Below are 20524 nucleotides of genomic sequence, written 5' to 3' on the forward strand. Positions count from 1 at the left end.
TGATTCATATTCAATTTGTGATCCACTACAACTGCCAGATCCTTTTCAGCAGTACTACTGCCCAGTCAATTATTTCCCATTTTGTAGTTGTGTGTTTGATTTTTCCTTCCCAAGTGAAGTACTTTGCACTTACCTTTATTGAATTTCATCTTGTTGAATTCAGACCAATTCTCCAATTTGTGAAGGTTGTTTTGAGTTCTAATCCTGCCCCCAAAAGTGCTTGCAACCCTCCCAGCTTGGTGTCATCTGCAATTTTTATAAGCATACTCTCCAATCCATTATCCAAATCATTCATGAAAATATTGAATAGTACCGGACTCAGGACTGACTCCTGCAGAACCCCGCTAGGTATGTCCCCCTAGTTTGACAGTGTACCATTGATAATTACTTGCAGAGTATGGTCTTTCAGCAAGTTGTCCACCTTATGCTAATTTAATGTAGACCACACTTCCTTAGTTTGCTTATAAGAATATCATGTGGGACTATGCCAAAGCCTTACTAAAATCAAGATATATCATAACTTGTTTCCTCAGATCCACTAGGCCAGTAACCCTGTCAAGGAAGAAAATTAGTTTGGTTAGATTTGTGTTGACAAATCTCTGCTGGTATTCCTTATAACCCTATTATCCTCCAGGTGCTTGCAAATTGATTGTTTAATAATTTGTTCCAGTACCTTTCCAGGTATCCAAGTTAGGCTGACGGGTCTATAATTCTCTTATTCCTCTTTGTTCCCCTTTTTAAAGATAGGTTTGGCCTTCTCCAGTCTTCTGGGACCTCACCCATCCTCCAGGAGTTCTCAAATATAATTGCTGATGGTTCCAAGATTGCTTCACATAGTTCCTTAAGTACCCTGGGATGAATTTCATCAGGCCCTGCTGTCTTGAATACATCTCACTTATCTAAATAGTCTTTAACCTGTTCTTTATTTTGGCTTGCATTCCTTCCTCCTATGTTGTTAATATTGTGTGGTCACCATTAATCTTTCGTGAAAACTGAAGCAAAATCAGCATTAAACACCTCCGTTTTCTTGATGTCATCAGTTGTTAGCTCTCCTTCCCCACTAAGTAGAGGGCCTACACTTTCCTTCATCTTTCTCTTGTTCCTAATGAATTTAAAGAACCTTGTCTTATGGCCTTTTAGGTCCCTTCCTAGGTATTTTGTGCCTTAGCCTTTCTGATTTTGTTCTGACATGCTTGTGCTATTCTTTTGTACTCCTCCTTAGCAATTTGTCCATGTGTCCACTTTTTGGAACTAAGATGGGCTTGATTTGCATGGAAAATATATTTTTTTAAACTGTGGACTTTGAGGTTTTTGCCTGAGCAAGGGCTGCAGATTTTGGACCTACATTATTTTTATGAACTGAAGAGATTTTTTTTTGTCTAAAAATTATACTTTAGTTCTTAATTTTTAAATTGTTTGTTTTCACAAAAAATTAAACAACAAGCAAACACAACACTCCTGCCCCCCAAAACCTTCATTTAAACCTATTTGTAAATTATTCCTATTTTTCATGGAAATAAATTATGGCATGTTTGTATGTATCTCTATACTATTTTTCAGGTTCATCCTGTGTTATGGGTAGCAGAAAAGTGACTAAATTATTGTTTGTTTAAAAAAAACGTTTTAGAAGTAAGTTAGAAATAAAATCCTATATATTGCAAGTATCTAGCAAAATGTGTCATGTATAGCTGTTCTTAGCAATTTTTTAAACATTTTGTACTTTTTAAATTCACATTGGTAAACCAAATTTTAATGAACTGCTACTGATGGTGATTATGAATAGAAACTCCAGTCTACCCTTGAAATCCCTCAATGAACAGATGTTTAATCGGAGTAGTCTAACATTTTCCTTTTACTGAAAAAGTTCCAATGTACTTGCAGTGCCCTGATGCAACCCATACATGAGTCTTGAGTACATCTGATCAAAATAAATAAGATTTTAATTCCAAGATCTGAAATCCTGTTCCTTCATCAGGAAGTCAAATATATAATGGTTTATCGCCAGGCTGATGAGTTCATCACAGTCCAGTCTCCTTAGGCTGTGTAATCATGTTTTAATTCTTCCATTTCCATATGTGTTGATTTCCCCCAATGCATCTTAGTCCTGTAATAACATCAGAGGTTTCCTTCTCCTCAGCTGTCTGCTCTGCAAGCCAAGGTGCATTATCTCAAGTTCCTCAGCGATCTGCGATTATACGGGGGGCGTGTGTTCAAGGCAACATTAGTGGTAACTTTTTCCTTTATTTTCTTGATAATTTTCTCCAACTAATTTGCATCTGCCTGACTCACACATTTGCTTTAAGGAAGTTCAAGTCCAAATCAAACATTCTAAAATAACAAACACACTATATTGGATCAAACCACATAAGCACTTTTATTTAATTCTTCTTGAAAATGTCTTCCTTTGTATTCTGATTGGCAGCTTCGAGGTAGCATTCATTTGGTGGATGATGCTATGGGTATAATTATAAAATACTAAAGTTGTTGAATAAAAAATTATTCTTTTAAGAAATATACTCTACATCCACCCATGAAAACCTCAATGCAGTCAGTTTTTAACAAAAACAAATTGTGACATGATAACTTTTATTTTATGCATTTTGCTATAAATCTAGTACAGTCATGTACCTGTTGTTGTTTTTGTGTTTTGGGGTTTTGTTTGGTTTTGCCTCTTACTGAAGAACTTACTAACTCATGGCAAAGAAATATTGTGCAAATGAAAAGGAGTACTTTTGGCACCTTAGAGACTAACCAATTTATTTGAGCATAAGCTTTCGTGAGCTACAGCTCACTTCATGGGATGTGAGCTGTAGCTCACGAAAGCTTATGCTCAAATAAATTGGTTAGTCTCTAAGGTGCCACAAGTACTCCTTTTCTTTTTGCGAATACAGACTAACACGGCTGTTACTCTGAAACCTGTGCAAATGAAGTCTCATAAAAATGAAACAGGGTAGCAGTGCTGTTTTTGTTTCATCTTATTTTATTTTTGTTATGCAAAACTTGTCAGGTTTCTTACTCTTTTTAATTTTTATTTTCTTCTTTTTATGTTATAGCAAGGAGAAAAGCGTTCAGAAGTGACTTTGTTAGTAGGGCCACGCTATGGTATCAGCCACGTGATCAACACCAAAACGAACTTGGTGGCACTGCTAGCAGACTTTAGCCACGTTAACAGGATTGAGATGTTTACAGAAGATGAGAGCACCGTTAGAGTTGAGCTCCATGTCTTAGATGTAAAAGTAAGTTGACTGTTGATTTGTATCAATTTAGTATCTTAAAATAGCATGATTTTCATTTTCCCTCTCTATTGGAATAGTTGATAAAGTTGTGCATGATTTTGTTCTAAATGTTTTCATGCTACCAATATTATCAACGTGTATTTTAGAATTGTTTTAGCCAAATGGCATACGGCTGATTACTTAGGAACATAGGAATTTCTATATCACATCAGACCAATGAGCTATCTAGTCCAGTATTCTGTTCCAGATGCTTCAGAGGAAGGTACAAGAAACCCCATGGTAGACAGCTCTGGAACAACCTGCCTAGAAGGGAAATTTCTTCCCAATCCCGTAACTCTTCTGAATTCTTTTTATTCCATCTAATGTAATTGTGTGGGCTCTCGTTCTTCATATAAATGTCTGATCCTCTTTTGAATCCTACTGAGCAATTTGCCTCAGTGGAAATGAGTGGAATTTTGCAAATTACATCCTCTCAGTGCAGTTTATAGGATCGTGAAGCTTTATGATGGAAGCTTTCATAGAGTTTCTATAGAATTGTATAGAGGATAAATAGACCTTAAAGTGGGAAATATCACAGTATGCAAAAGTTCAATACTTTTAAGCCAAGGATCCTCCCAATTTTCCTCTTTCTTACAAAGGTATGTGGCAAAACTTACGCCAAGTTTTTACCACGATCTTACACCATATTTACCAAGCTCTTCTTTCAAACACTTAGCTTTTATTGACAAGTATCAATTGACAATATATTTAAGTTGATAATATTGCTGCAACTTGATCTGGATGAACAAGAAAACATTACTGGCTGGTGAGCACCTTCTATTCTTTAGCTCCCTGGACAACAATAATATCAGAAGATCCCAGAGTGCTTTATAGATATTAATGTCACAGCACCCCTTTGGGGTAATTATCCAGGTGCAGAAACTGAGACAGAAATTAAATGACTAATTTTGTTCACACAGAAGTTTTGTAGCAAAGCCAGGAATCTCCTAGTTCTATGATGTAATCAGAAGATCATTCTTCCTCTGTGTTTAAGACCAGGTACTTTGAAGGAGTAAGGAGATGGGAATCTAAGAAGGCTAAAATACTTTATAATGCTAATTAGAGCTGTTGATTAATCTCAGTTAACTCATGCGATTAACTCAAAAAAATTAATTGCGATTAATCACAGTTTTAATCACACTGTTAAACAATAGAATCCCAATTGAAATTTATTCAATATTTCGGATATTTTTCTACATTTTTATATATATTGTATTCTGTGTTGTAATGGAAATCAAAGTGTATATTATTTTTCATTACAAATAGTTGCACTGTAAAAATGATAAACAAAAGAAATAGTATTTTTCAATTCACCTCATACAAGTACTGTAGTGCAATCTTTTTGTCGTGAAAGTGTAACTTACAAATGTAGATTTTTTTTTTGTTATATAACTGCACTCAAAAACAAAACAATGTAAAAATTCAGAGCCTACAAGTCCACTCAGTCCTACTTCCTGTTCAGCCAATCGCTAAGAGAAATAAGTTTGTTTACCTTTACAGGAGATAATGCTGCCATCTTCTTATTTACAATGCCACCAGAAAGTGAGAACGTGCATTTGCATGGCACTTTTGTAGCTGGCGTTGCAATGAAGCTAAACATTCATATGCCCCTTCATGCTTTGGCCACCATTCCGGAGGACATGCTTCCATGCTGATGACGCTCGTTAAAAAAAAAAGTGTTAATTAAATTTGTGACTGAACTCCTTGGGGGAGAATTGTATGTCCCCTGCTCTGTTTCACCCGCATTCTGCCATATATTTAATGTTATAGCAGTCTCAGATGATGACCCAGCACATGTTGTTCATTTTAAGAACACTTTCACTGCAGATTTGACAAAACGCAAAGAAGGTACCAATGTGAGATTTCTAAAGATAGCAACAACACTCGACCCAAGGTTTAAGAATCTGAAGTGCCTTCCAAAATCTGAGAGGGACGAGGTGTGGAGCATGCTTTCAGAAGTCTTAAAAGAGCAACACTCTGATGTGGAAACTACAGAACCTGAACCACCAAAAAAGAAAATCAACCTTCTGCTGGTGGTATCTGACTCAGATGATGAAAATGAACATGCATGGGTTCACACTGCTTTGGATTGTTATTGAGCAGAACCCGTCATCAGCATGTCCCCTCAAATGGTCGAAGCATGAAGGGACATATCAATCTTTAGGGCATTTGGCATGTAAATATCTTGTGACGCTGGCTACAAAAGTGCCATGAGAACTCCTGTTCTCACTTTCAGGTGACATTGTAAACAAGAAGCGGGTAACATTATCTCCTGCAAATGTAAACAACCTTGTTTCTCTGAGCGATTGGCTGTTCAAGAAGTAGAACTGAGTGGACTGGCAGGCTCTAAAATTTTACATTGTTTAAATGCAGTTTTTTTGTACATAACTCTACATTTGTAAGTTCAATTTCCATGATAAAGAGATTGCACTACAATTCAATTCACTTGTATTAGGTGAATTGAAAAATACTATTTCTTTTGTTTTTTTACAGCGCAAATACTTGTAATCAAAAATAAATGTAAAGTGAGTATTGTACACTTTGTATTCTGTGTTGTAATTGAAATCAATATATTTGAAAGTGTAGAAAACATCCAAAAATGTTTAAATCAATGGTATTCTATTATTCTTTAACCGTGCAATTAATTGCGCGATTAATCGCAATTAATTTTTTTAATCTCTTGACAGCCATAATACTAATAGCTAAGCAACACAGACCATAAAGCAGGGAAGTAATCTGTAGTGACCTGCCAGTTCAGTGAGGGAAGAGAAATATAAATGGTAGGTATCAAGAATAACAAGGAAAGTGAGTAGCACAAGATTTATATGGGCTAATTAGCAAGAGGGTCAAAATACTTATTCTGCTTCCTGTCAAAAGGAGAAACTTACCAAAAGTAGTGTTATGATGGCACATGAATAATGATATGGAAATTTTGCATCTGATTATCAATAACTGAAAAATAATGTGAAACAGAAGTTTCACTACCACAGTGGGTAGGCCTAGGAAGTGGTTGATGTTGGCCGGGAACTAGGCATGGCCATAGCAACTGGGAAATACGTTAAGTACAAAGTAAAGCTGCTCGAACCCTTGACAGAAATCCAGAATGAGGGCAGCACTAACACCATGTGCCTTCCCCTTATGATGAATTCTTCCATGGGATGCAAGTGGAGGGAGTGGGTCTAGCTGAGTAAGGAAGGGGTAATTTACATCTGCCTGTAGCACCACTAGTGAATGTGGCCTAAGTGTCCATTCCCGAATTGGTAAAAGGGAATGATAATATCTCTCAGGGTTACTGTGAAGCTTATTTAATGCCTGTAAAGTACTTTAAGATCCTTGGTTGAAAAGTTCTATATGAGTGTAAACAGCTTGAGTCTTTCTTTTACTGTTAATTTTCCTTTTCAGTATTCTCTCTACCACATGTTATTTCCGAAAAGTCATCAATAAAAGTTTAGTTGCTTCTAGGTTACAAAAAGGGTGAACAGCAGGTCACAGTAATACTCCTGACATTTAAAATCTCTCTGGAAATCATCTACTTTTATTGATCCTCTCTGAAAATTCAGCATCAAGAAAGCATTTCAAACATGTTTCTCTATACATGCACACCTGCTCCTTCTCAACACTAACATAACCAGAATTGATTCACTCATCTTTGGGTAATAATTTGTATTAATTTTATGCCCAAAGTTGACTGCTTTGTTGCAAGCATGTGTCCTTATACCAAAGTTACTATACGTCTGAACAAAATCTCAAATTGCCCAGAAGAAACATGATCAATAATAATAATCATCATAATTAATAATAATTGCCTGGATTTTTCCACTGGGTCTGAAACTGCACCTGTAAAGTACTATGTGAATAAGGGTGTCATGGAATTTTATCAACACATGTGTATTGGCTTAAGGTTCTACGCTACGGATTTCTTTTAAAAAAACCATATACCTTGTTTTGTGCTTTGTCTTAGCTATGATCACAGAACCTTGTTTTGATCAAGAAGGCAAGTACACAGCATCCTTCAAGATCAATTGCCTATTAGTTTTCAGGAGGGTCCAATAAAATCTTCCCATAAATGTGGATACTGCTATAGTGTGGCACTTCAGGACTTTCAGTGAGCTGTAGCAATGATCCCATGAGTCATTACAGTGCAGCAAGGTGCTGGGCTGTATATCCACACCCTGGCTTGCCAGGCAGTAACTTACCATGTAGATAAAACCCTAGGGTACACCAGTGAGAAAGGTGAAATATTTAGTTCTAAAATTTTATGAACAACATTAACTTTTGAATAAGTTCTAGATGTTAAGACTCTTAGAATTCATTTATTATTAATAATTCTATAGCGAGCAATACAAATATTAGTTAAGCATCAAGTGAATTTAAAATGTTCAGTTACACATTTTCCTTGCTTCAGCTCTCATCTCTCCAAACATTTTGTACCCTAAATATTGTTTTCAATCAGACCTTTCAGAGCTGAGGAAAACAAATTTACTTTTTGATTTTCCAATGTAGCATTTGTGAAATAATTTCTATAATTTACATTTTATAAATATACTAATTTTTAATAAGTCATGTTTGAGAAAGTAAATTGATTAAGAATGAATAGCCTTTAACCAAGACTTGGTTGTTTCCTTCATAGCCGATTACTTTGATAATGGAATCATCAGATGCAATGAACCTTGCCTGTTTAACAGCGGGATACTATCGACTACTGGTTGATTCAAGGCGCTCAATATTTAACATGGCCAACAAGAAAAATGCAGGATACCGAGAAACAGGTATTTATTGCATAATGCATTAACAGAAGTCACCTGTACAAAACAAGGCCTCGATCCTGCCATTGGACCCACGCGGACAAAACTCCATTGATGTCAGCAGTGGTTTGTGCAGGTACAGGGGTATGCCCGTTCAGAACTGGTTGCTAGTCTGGGGCCTAGAGTTGTATTATATAAATTCAGCTTTATAGTATTTTAATATCCGCCCATTGTGCGTATTAATGGTAACATAAAATGTTTAATGTATTCCTCCTCGTGCCATAGTGAAACAAATAAATGATCATTTGTTTGTATACAGGTTATAACATTTTATATAACTAGAGTCTTCACGCAAAAATGTGAGGTGCTGGGGTTTTTTTCGATTATCATATCAACCAGTCCTGGGTTATCCTTTCACCTAGTTTTAGTTTAGTTCTCTGCCCTCATAGCATAAAAACATCCAGTTAATCTTAATTCTTAAATCAAGAGCTCTGTAACGTGAAGTAGAGGAGAGTTTGAAAATGGCTTGACTGTAGAAAGGACAAGTTTAGGCAGCTGTTCTATATTAAAACATTGCTTATTCAGAATTAACAAGTCATTATTATAAAATGTCAGGGAGCAGTTCATTTGTTAAATGACTGTTGCTTTTATTTTGTCAAACTGTAGGAAATGAAAATAGAGGGAAGTATAACCTCCTTGCTTCTGAGTGGAACTGTGTCCCAAAAACTACTACATTCATGGCTGAAGGGGATCAAGAAGCCCAAAGAACATTTGTAGACCCAAAACAGAAGACTCCAGAAGTTTCCGAAAGCCCCATGTGTCAAAAAGACCACAGGCATCTGTACATAGAAAATACCCATAATTCAGGTGGACTCGATCAGGGGCTGACCAAACAAGATGACTCCACTGAGGCAGGAGAAAACAGAAGTTTAAACCAGCAGTCATTACTGTCACTCTCAGGACTGGAATCTACCAAGAAAGCACAGGATTCTCCAAGGGGAGCAAAAGTATCCTTTATATTTGGAGATCACAGCTTGGATGGTATCAGTCCCCAAACCCTTGGCTATGAAAGACTTCTGGATGAAAGTCCAGAAGTATTGGACAAACAGAGAGCTATTTATATTAGTAGTACCAATGACATTAAAGGTCTAGAATTGTCTCCAGATGTTGAAAGCATTCAGTTTGCTACAAATTCTGTTTATGCAAGCATAAACGATGGCAAAATATTTGGAGCTGCAGAAGGGATAGAAGAGCCCTTGTTGCATGACATTTGTTATGCGGAAAACACAGATGATGCTGAAGATGAAGATGAAGTTAGCTGTGAGGAGGACATTATGGTAGGAGAAATCAGTAGACCTACCATTCTCAGTCTTTCTGGTTCAAGTGATGATATTATTGATTTGACATCACTCCCCCCTCCGGAAGGTGATGATAATGAAGATGACTTCTTATTACATTCTTTAAACATGGCCATTGCTGCTCCTCCACCTGGCTTCAGGGACAGTTCAGATGAGGAAGACTCTCAGAACCAAACAACACAGTATACAGAAGACAAGGAGCAAGCTAGTAATCTAGGAAATGATGACATTCCAGTGTCGCTCATTGATGCTGTCCCTACTAATCCTGAGGGGAAGTGTGAGAAGGGGCTAGATGATGCTGTAGTCTCCACTCTTCAAGCACTAGAGGCTTTGGCTGCTTCAGAGGAACAGCAGACGAATGACAATTCAGGTTCTTTCACCATAGTTACATTTATTCATTGAACATCATTCCACATCATCCATTTGCACATTTAGCCTTGGACACATTCCATTCTATATGTTTTTACCATCATGTATACACCTCACATTCCATATCACGTGGTGGAACTACCATAATGTTGCTAAGTTACCTTTCTTGGGGATTATGCAATAAAATCAGAGTATGTTTTAAAATAAACCATAAAAATCCCTTTATTTTTATATTTAACACACCCCATTTGCTTATCCGTTTATTCAAGTGCCTCAGATGCTTTCATTAATTGGCTCTTATTTTTTGTGGCATGCAGGTGTAGCAATCTTGCGAGCATATAGCCCTGAGTCATCTTCAGATTCTGGCAATGAAACAAACTCTTCTGAAATGACTGAAAGTTCTGAACTAACCGCAGCACAGAGACAGTCAGAAAACTCAACACGTATGTTTTTGACCACTAGTGAAGGTTACCAACCCCTTGTGGAAGAGCAAACAGAGTTCCCCATTGCTAAGAATCAGGCTGGAGGACCACTTGCGAAATCCTCACAGTCAATAGCTGGTCACCAAGCTGCTGAGCTACAGTCAAAAGTTGTGCCTTCGAAGCAGATTCTTCATTCAGACAATATGGAAATGGAACCAGAGACTATGGAAACAAAATCTGTCACTGACTATTTTAGCAAATTGCACATGGGGTCTTTGGTATACTCTTGCACTAGTAAAAGGAAAAATAAGATGACTGATGGAGAAGTGAAAGCAGCCTGTGATGGTAATGCTGCTGTGAAAAAGCATCAGGGAACTAAAAAAGCCGAGACTGATGAAGACCTAAAAGCTATATGTGGTACTCTTTCATCAAGAGACAGTCAACGCATAAGCACTTTTAACGTGGAGAGAACTGCCTTTCGCCAAAGATGGTATGCTGCTGCCGATGGTGAAGCTGCCGATAAATCAAGCTCAGAAATAGTGAATGGGAAGACATTTCCAAGAGTTTCTGGTCTTGGTAAAACGGATACTGGCTCTAAGAATGAAGTGGATCCTGACGTTGATGAGGGTGATACTTCAGCACTTGGCCCAGGTGAAAACTTTTTGTCTGATATGACTGTGTCTTCAGCCAAAGACCTAAATGACTCAGAAGATGCAGATGACCATTCTTCAAAGCTACCGGACGCTGAGCAGAGTGTGAGTAGACTTTGTGACTATCACTTGACCAAGCGCATGTCGTCTTTGCAAAGTGAGGGTCATTTTTCTCTGCAAAGCTCCCAGTGCTCTTCAGTGGATGCGGGATGCAGCACAGGCAGTAGCCCATGTGCTACCCCCGTCGAATCTCCTCTTTGTCCCTCTGATGTTAAGCACAGGATCTCAGATTCATCTGTGAAAGGAACGGGCTATGTTCCAGCAGATGAAAGAGTTGTCATCCTTCCAAACCATGGAACCACGTACAAGGAACTACATCAGCAGTCAGAAGCTGTGTGTCATAGAATGACAATGCCTGCCATTCATTCAGCAGTTAATGCTGAACCACTGTTTGGCACTTTGAGAGATGGATGTCATCGGATCCCCAAGATTAAAGAAACTACAGGTACAGCAATTTCAAAGCATGTGTTCTTAAAAACACATATTTAACAGGGTGTATGCGCAAAAACCAAGTGTGAAGATTACATCATCTCTTATCTGAATGCATATTGTCAACCTAGAGTGGACAGAGAAATTAGGTCTAAACTGTCGCTATTCATTCTCGCTTTCTGGTTCTGCTGTGTGGCTTTTGCTAAAATAACCCCAATTAATATGTGGACACGCAGGAAAACATTTCTATTAACATTAGCTTTTTTTTCCCAGTCTCCCTGACATGGCTGTCTATTGGAAAAACCATTGCTTGAACGCTACAAAGGAATTTCTAAAATTTTGTTTCTTTTGATTTTCTGGATGCTTCTGTGGAGCTAGATATATTTGATCCATATGAGCTTTAACAATGTATGTAAATTTGGGATAGCGGGGGAATCTGGGATTTAATTAGTATATAATATATACTATTTGCCTGCTATGTGACTAAAATAAGTGACTTTTGCTAAAATCAACAGTTGCATAGAACAATCTCCAGATAACAATATGAAAAGTGTGTTGTTATTGATAGGCCAGGAAAGGCTTAGAGCACTAACTGTAAAGAAGAGAAAGAAATGGGATTAACTATGCATCATTTTAATTTAAAAACCCTTTGCATAAGTTTCCTGTAAGGATAGTTTAGGTGCAGTATCCTAATCACATAATTTAAGACCCAATTTTAAGAGATTTTATAAAATCTTGGTGGGGGCGGTTGTTTGTTTTTAATTTAATTGAAAACAATATTTGGTTGGGATCTAAACATTCCTTTTTACTGGTTGCAAGTGAAACACAGCAGCAATGTGTAAGTTTATGAGAACCAAAAAATGAAACTGATGAGAAGCAAAAGTGAAATAGTTTCTTTTCACTGCCTATAAAAAGCATATTGTGAAACAGAATAAAAATAAATGGAATTTTCCAAATTCTTTCCATTTTAGTAGACAGATTTTTAACCTATCGATATCCCTTTAAATGCTAAATGGGAAACTTCCATTCCAGTTAGCAGAGGGGCGACGTTCATGAAAGGTCTATGGAACAATTTTCTGCTGCCTCACATTACAAGTCAAAGTGTGGTAATAGAGGAAGTAGTCAGTTATGCATAAATGAGAATATGTTGATAGATGTTTTAAAAAAATGTCATGCTGAGAGAAACACAAAGACATATGACTATTTCCTGAAAGACACATTACTATTCATGCATGGTACTAACTGAAATGGGGGTCCTGGAAAAACACCATGAATCTATTGGGGCATTTCATTTAAAAAAAAGGTCCATAAAAGATGCTTAGAAATTCATTCTACGAATATTATCAGTGTGATGCTTAATTATTCTCTCTGTTCTTCTACTACCCCTAGTGTAGCTTTCACAGAGCCTGGAAAGGGAAGACGAGGGGGCATACCTTCAGCTTTTCCTAAACAGCCTCTAACTGACTCCATCATGCTATCATCCAACATTCACTCAGAATCAAAGGTGCCAAGTCAAAATCAAGACTCTTGTGACATTCCTAAAGTAAAACAGGGATGTGGGGCAGCAGTTAGTTTATGGCCATGTGAAGTGATGGGAGGAAGCCTCAGAATGCCACCCAGCAGGAAAGTATTGAGACACAGCAGCAGCAGCATCTTTGCAGGGTCCACAGGCACTGAGATGCTTCTTGAGAAGAAAAAGGCTGCAGTCAGTCTGAAGTGTCTAGACATTGTGGCAAGAGATGATTCCAAGTCAGAAAAAAAGGTGGAACTCCCTCTGGGCAGAAAGTTATCCAAAAGCTATTCTCAGAGTTCTATGAATGTCAGCACTGATGTCAAAGACAATAAAAGGTCTTCAGTCACCAGCTCCATGCAGAAGGACTCCAAACAGTACAGAATGTTGCCCTTACGAAAGTCAGATGCCAGCAACTGGAGATGCCATGGCCCCTTCAGCTATTGTTTCCTAAGCAGAGGAAATGACAATGAGGATGATGAATATGATGGAGACAACAACCACCTCTCATGCCTCTATGAACCACAGATACCGTGTGAGTTACCAAAACCAGCCAGTCAGTCTTTTTCCATTGAAAATGAGAAGAAAGCTGTTGAGTCCCCCAAACAGATACTAAATAGTACACATGACAAGAGCAATGCTGAAGACCAAGGTGGCCAAACTGATATGAATCTCAGTGACATGGCCTTTGAGGCACAAATCACAAGAATAAACGTGATGAAAGAGAAAATGTATGCAATGCCTGATGGATTTCTTGCAGCACAAAAGGATGCCAATGAGCTGCTCTCTCTGGTCCGAGCAAGTGTGGGGAAGAGGGAAGATTTACATCCGGAAACATATGACCTTAAACTTTCTCAGTACAAACAACTGTTATCTATAGAATCGAGACAGTTGGGAAGTGCCTGCAGGAAAATGGCCATGGCTGATAAAAGCCCCGAGGAAATGCTTCTAGCTATGACTTCCAGCTTTCAAGTGCTCTGTTGCTTAACAGAAGCCTGCATGCGTTTAGTGAAAGTCATGAACTCTGAAACACAGCAGCAGGAAATTATAGCTAAAATAGATGAGGTCGTAATAAACTACGTTTGTCTTCTGAAAGCTGCAGAAGCAGTGTCAGACAAGACCTCCGATGATCCTAGCATTAAACTCTTGGCTCGACATTCGACTACCATGGCCGCTATTGTAAGCACACTAACACGTTCTCTTAAAACGCTTTTAAACAAATAAAATACAAACGTCACTTCATAATCTACCTTTGCGAAGCCATACATAAAACCTTTTGTTTACTGTATGTGTATGAACTAATGTAACAAACTCAGCTCCCTCTATCTGTATATTTTGTTATTTTATAAAAAATAAGTATGCGATTGAAAAAAAAAACAGTTCTACTACCGAACATTGACAAAGTACTGGCCAGATCTATCCTTCTGTTTATATTTTAAATAAAATGACAAAAAAAACAAAAAAAAATCAAAGAATCCCACAAAAGCATATTGACGTTTGACTATTTTTCATATAGTCAAATATACAGGTGTATGATGTGAGCTTTTAAAGCCTGTGATGTCAGAGGAATTGTTTCCTGTTCCCTCCGAATTTCCATTTGGAGAACATTACATCCACATTTAGAAATAAGAAATGGAATCATAATGTATATAACACAGTATTTAATGTTTTAAAATTATAATTTTTAAGCATTGGAAATAGCAAAAAGACATTTAAAATCCAAGAGACTATTATGACTTACTAGAGAATATATATATAATAAATAACTCTTTTGTTCATATTGCCTGGTTACCTGATGCTTCTTTTCTAGGAAATGCTTCCATATTGCAAATAGAGAAAATGACAGATTCAGATAGTATCTGATATATTATATGGTAGAATGTTGCATTTTGGCACCAAATGATAACTGTGTGGAAGATAGGGAAGAATGGTGAAGGGCATAGAATGTGGAATGGGTTGGGTTTTTTTATGATGAAAGTACTGTGAGAAATGCATTGGTTTCATTGAAGGTAGAAGAACCTAATGGCCAGGTCTAAAATCCTTCCATTGGTGAACAGAAAGCAAAGGAAAACCATTCGGAAGTTACTATTCTTGTACAATTTTATCATAAATAAATGAATCATGTCTATTTTGTTAACATATTTTACAGTTCGTTATCAGATGTTTCTGGATTTATAAATGTAAACACCTTCAAAATAAAATTAATCTTTTGGAAGAAAATACCCTTTTTGCACACACACAAAAAAAAAATCTCTGCAACATTTTTAGCAAAGAACCCAGGTACTTTTACTGGTGATAGAGAGGGAATTTGTGACAGCTTCTCTAATATATAAATATATGTAAAATATACAGTAGCATTAAAGTTGCAACACAGCCAAGGTAAAAGAATTCAAAGTTTCAGCGACTCTTAGGCTTTAAAGGGGAGATTTTTTTAAAGTGCCTATGAGCTTTAGGCACCCAGCCGTAGTGAAAACATTAAATCCCTAAACTCTTGAAAATAGCCACCCTAACCTACTGGGTGCCTAAATAATACCTGGTGTAGGTATTATTGCCCATGTTATTCATAATCTTGCATGTAGAGGCTGATGTAATAATAACAAGGATAAAGGTCTTGGTTTGAGAATTGCACTTGCCTGCTCAGCTGTAGCAAAGTTGAGGCTCTTTGTTGAGTGAGGGGGCCTAAGACATCAGAATTGAACCATTTGCTAAAAAAAAAGAAAGTATGAGTGCAAAGAATAACCTACCAAATGTGAAGACAAGCAAGCTGTGTTGTCTTCTTGAGTCTGCACACAGACAACTCCAGAGACTCTGCTTCAATTTATAGCTTTGTCAAACAGCAACAAAGTGAAATTTAAAAGACTGTGGTAAGCTTCACTGCTGCCATTCAATTTTACAGCGGCTGTTTCACTGTGAGCAGCAGTAAAATTGTCAAGATAGATCTTCTTCATCTCCCTCAGCAGTGATGTCTAAGCATATTGCACTGAAAAGATTAAGTTAATTATTTTACGTGAGACACATTCTTCCACTGCTTAGACACCTGTATCAAGTCTGGAGCTAAGGGTAACGTTTTCAGCTATGCCTATGTCCCATTTTCAAAAGCTACTTAAATGCTCAGGAGCTGAATCCCAATTGACTTACAATGCAGTTTTTGCTTCTAAGTGCCGACATCACTTTTGAAAAAAAATGGCACTTAGGTTCCTTGGGCACTTTTGAACATTTTGTGCTAAATTCATCTCAGTTGTAGCTCGAGTGAAATCAGATTATTCGAGTTAATGGAGTTACACCAAGCACGAATTTGGCCATGCAGGTTTAATTTTCATTACCAATATTATTAATTATTATTACTCTTTGTACTATATAGCAAGTAAGCACCCCATTCATCAACCAGATCCCCATTGTGCAAGATACAAACACAGAACGAAAAGATGGACTCTACCCCAAAGAGTTTACTCCTAAAAATGTAGCAATGATATTATCCAGAGTGTATAACTTCCCATATGAAGCTCAGCAAGTGACAATCCACATGCCACGTCAAGTGCTGATTTTTGGACAAAAAGTTAAATAATAAGCCACTGTGACAGCTTTGAAATCCCTGAAAAATATTTTGTGCGCTTTGACTTGGCTGAATGGAGGCAGGGAAAGAGACAGTTACCATATTTTTTAATGGACAATTCTGTTTTCCTCCAAGTATTCTCTAAACAAAATTTTGAGATTCCCTGTCAGTGATAATAGGGTTTGGAAGCCCTTGGCAACTGAAAAACCCATCAGAGCCATTTAATGATGATGCTGTAGTTCCTGATTTAATCTGCTACTTCTATAGTGGAAATAGTAGTCTACAAGAACTAATAGAGACAGCAGCTCTTCCGTTTGAAATAACCAGAGTGAGCTGCTTTAATAATTAACCTGGTGGCACTTCAGGCTTGATGCTTGTCACATACTTACAGGTGACATTGTTTTAGTATGCTTTGTGCTGTATTGATATGATAGTACCTTTCATCTATGTTCATTTTGAGGTCACACGTTTAGAAATCTAAAGAGTGCCAAATTCTGCTTTGACTTACTTGGGGTTGCACAGGAGCTCCAGGGCCAAAGTTGAGTAAAGGAACTGAGGGCTGCTGAATTTAGTGGTTCCTAGCTTGTGTATGTATTTGCCGTAGCTTAATCTCCCCCATTCGGTCTGCGTTGATTATCTTCCTTTTGGTCCATAAAGATGTAATAGCTTTTCCAAGTTCTAAAGGCAATGATAAAGACTATTTTTATTCATCCCCAAATAGTGGCTTAAGGCATCTCAGAGTTTGTGATCTGCATGTGAAATGGCTCTCCTAATGAGCAAGACAGGCTTAGTAATGCCAGATTCCTGGTATTGCTCTAATAAAGCTCTCAAGCTAATCCGACTAGCAGCCACTATGAGGTTTCTTTTTGCAGCTGGAATGTAGTATGTCCTGACAGTGTCCATTGCTCTAAACTATCCTGCATCCCTGTCATTTATTCACAATTCTGTAGTTTTATTTCCCTGGGCTCATTTTGTTGAGGTCTTGATTACTGTCTTCAGAGCTTCAATGTCTGTCACGGAGGTCACAGAAGTCACAGATTCCTTGACCTCCATGACTTCTGCAGCAGCCGGTGCGGCTGGCTCCAGGGCTGCCCAGGCAGCCCGTGGGCCAGTCACACCAGCCGCTGCTGGGGCAGTCTTGGGCCGCTGCCCTCCCCCGCCCCAGCAGCAGCAGGAGGAGTTTGGGTGTGGGAGGAGACGGGGGTTGGGGCATGGGACGGGGTGACGGCTCTGGGTGGCGCTAACCTTGGGGGGGCTCCCTGGAAGTGGCGACATCCTCCTCCTTCAACGCCTAGCTCCGTGCACTGCCTCTGTCTACAGGCACCGCCCCCGCAGCTCCCACTGGCCGCAGTTCCTGGCCAGTGGGCGCTGCGGAGCTGGCAGCACGTGGACCGAGGAGCTTAGGGAGGGACTTGTCGCCACTTCCGAGAAGCCAGGTAGGGAGCCTGCCACCGCTGCCAAACCTCACCTCCCAGCACCACTGGGGATCCGAGGCTGCTCCCACCTGAGCACCCCTGGTGCTGGATCACCCCACCTGAGTACCTGCGGGGCCCCTCCACGCATGTGTGGCACCCCCTTGATCACATACCCCCAGAGCAACCATGGCAGCCCTCCAGGCCACACACCCCCAGAGCACTCGTGGCACTCCCCTGGGCTGCACCCCCACCCCGAGCACCTGTGGCCCCACACTGCCTCAGCGCCCCCTGGGCACCCCAGAGCACCCGTGTGCTCCTCAAGCACCCGCAGCACCGCCCCCCCCCCCCCGATTACTACCTCAAACACACACACACCGCCGAGTACACACAGCACTCCCAAGATTGAGTCAAGGGTATAACACAAGTCATGGACAGGTCACAGGCTAAGTTCTATCTAAGCTGTGCGGCCGCACAACTGCCTATTAAGCCCCGCGCAGGGGCTCAGGGCTGCGGCAGGGAGAAGCACCCCTCCACCAGCGCCTCGCCCCAGTGCAGAGCTGCCGCAGCAGGGAGAGACACCTCTCCCCGCCGGCCCAAGCATGGACCTGCCTCAGACTTGCTGCGGTCAGGGGAGAGGAGCCCCTCCCTCAGCCCAGCCCAGCCCCGCCAGAGCTGCCAGTCAGGGAGAGGTGCCTCTCCCCCCGGCCACAAGCTGCTGCAGCAAGAAAGGGGGCTGGGAGGAGTCCTCTTTCCCCACTGCACCCCAAACTCCTCATTCCCAGCCCCACCCCAGAGCCCATACCCCAGCCCTGTGCCCCAGCCCTCCTGCACCCCGAAACTGTCATCCCCAGCCCCGCCCCAGAGCCTTCACCCCTTGCTGGAGCCCTCACCCCTCCAAACCCCAGCCCTCTGCCCCAACTCCACATCACTTCCATATTGGTGCACCTAACAAAATTCATTCCGCACAGGACGTACAAAATTAGAAGGAACAGTGGTCACGGGCCATGAATTTTTGTTTACTGCCTGTGACCTATCCATGACTTTTACTAAAAATACCCGTGACTAAAATGTAGCCTTACTCAGACTACATCAATAAAATTGTTAGTCATCTCTGAAGGCCAAAAGCTGCCATCAGTTACACCTGTGAAATACCACTGAAGGATTATGGGATTGCTGTGTTGTAATGGACAGCAGAATTGGAAAACTATGGGTTTGTACAGGCAGTATTAGGCTTGCAAAATATTTACTACTGTTGATGATACATGAGCCAGAGGAATGCAGTTTGATTCTAATGTTGAATGTGCAAATAACAGTAGCTAGAAAAAGCATATTTTTAAATGATGATATAGGGATCATTGAGAGATGTTAAACATGAGACTCCTACATTAGACTCCTACAATGCGATTTTTAAAGTCACTTTTCAGAGAGGAAAAAATAATTTTACGTCCTCCTTTGGTTATACACTGCAATGCTCCTCGTTGTTTTCTGTGCTTTAAGAGTTTTCACTCAAAGGACAATGTAGACAAAAGACACCATCTGTAAGATTTGCTTCATCCCATTCAGGAGTTTGGGGGTATGGGGTTCAGAACTGAGATCAGAAATCCGTTTTCCATGATAATTCACCTTTGAAGCTCTGAAGACAGTAATCAAGACCTCAATCAAGACCGGGGAAATAAAACTATAGAATTGTGAATAAATGACAGGGACGCAGGATAGTTTTAGAGCAGAGGTTCTAGAACTGTGGTCCATGGACCTCCATTTTCAGAGCCCATGACAGGTGGATGTTGAAGAGAGCTTCATAGGGAATCTCTGTGACTCAATATGCAGGATGACTGGAAGGGGAGCCAGAGTATCCATTTTTAGTTTGGATCCTTTAGTCGTTGTCTTCCATGGAGTGAGCATATGACAGCTGAGGGATAATCCACTCCTGAGGCTGCAGTAGGGGACATGGAGTGATTCTGCTGCTGCTCTGTCACATGGAGAACTACAGAATTGTCTAGTCCACAATCTGCCTACTTGGGTTGTACAGTGGTTGTGCTGTGAATAAACAGTGCTCTCCCCATACCTACTTACGTTCTAATATCTCCTGACTTCTCATGGGACCATCCCAAGGGACTGAGGCCTTCAACCTTTTCTATCCCATCAAACCATTCTTGCCTCTCCTTTCTTCTGCTGCTTTCTGCAGTGTGAATGGAAAACTGCATGCCCTGTATGCTGCCAGTTTTACGTCAAAGTCAACATGCAATTTAAATGTATAGTCTGAGCTTCTCAAACGAGTCTGAATATTTAATTTTTAGTTTCTTCTGTTGGTCTCACCCACTAACTTCGGTTTGTAGCTACACGTCATACACCTAATACTACAGCTGTGTCTCACCCAAATAATACTTAACTGTTCCTGCCTGAAATAGTCATTGTGTCTTCGAATCTCAACAGCGTTGTTTGTGAAGCATTTATCCACATTGGACAACATTTTATTTAAACTAGGGCTGTCTATTAATTAACTCAGGCGATTAACTTTAACATATTAATTGTGATTAAAAAAATTAATCATGATTAATCACAGTTTTAATTGCACTGTTAAGCAATAGAATACCAAGTGAAATTTACTTAAATATTTTGGATGTTTTTCTGCATTTTCAAATATATTGATTTCAATTACAACACAGAATACAAAGTGTACAATACACAGAGTACACATATTTGCTCTCTAAAAATGATAAACAAAAGAAATAGTATTT

At 39.4% G+C, this 20524-nt stretch overlaps 2 protein-coding genes across 3 annotated transcripts in view; one reads left to right on the forward strand and one right to left on the reverse strand.

Annotated features, from left to right (window-relative positions):
* The window catches only part of FRMPD4 (FERM and PDZ domain containing 4), a 403801-nt gene extending 389759 nt beyond the window's left edge, over positions 1-14042 (forward strand). Inside the window, exons 12-17 of the mRNA XM_077815620.1 lie at positions 2138-2227; positions 3054-3236; positions 7906-8044; positions 8687-9748; positions 10065-11324; positions 12703-14042. Of these exons, the coding sequence (XP_077671746.1) occupies positions 2138-2227; positions 3054-3236; positions 7906-8044; positions 8687-9748; positions 10065-11324; positions 12703-14042 (4074 nt within the window). The remainder of the gene's footprint in view (positions 1-2137; positions 2228-3053; positions 3237-7905; positions 8045-8686; positions 9749-10064; positions 11325-12702) is intronic.
* The window catches only part of LOC144264171 (uncharacterized), a 67931-nt gene continuing 49413 nt past the window's right edge, over positions 2007-20524 (reverse strand). The window contains exons 4-5 of one of the 2 annotated variants that reach the window (XR_013345976.1): positions 16880-17049; positions 14593-15523 (exon numbers count right to left, since the gene is read on the reverse strand). The gene's annotated coding sequence lies outside the window, so the exon portion shown is untranslated. Of the gene's footprint in view, positions 2454-14592; positions 15524-16879; positions 17050-20524 lie in introns of those variants that run through there. The other variant, XR_013345977.1, reaches the window with a different exon arrangement.

Source organism: Eretmochelys imbricata, chromosome 1, assembly GCF_965152235.1.
Source record: "Eretmochelys imbricata isolate rEreImb1 chromosome 1, rEreImb1.hap1, whole genome shotgun sequence".
Lineage (NCBI taxonomy): Eukaryota > Metazoa > Chordata > Testudines > Cheloniidae > Eretmochelys > Eretmochelys imbricata.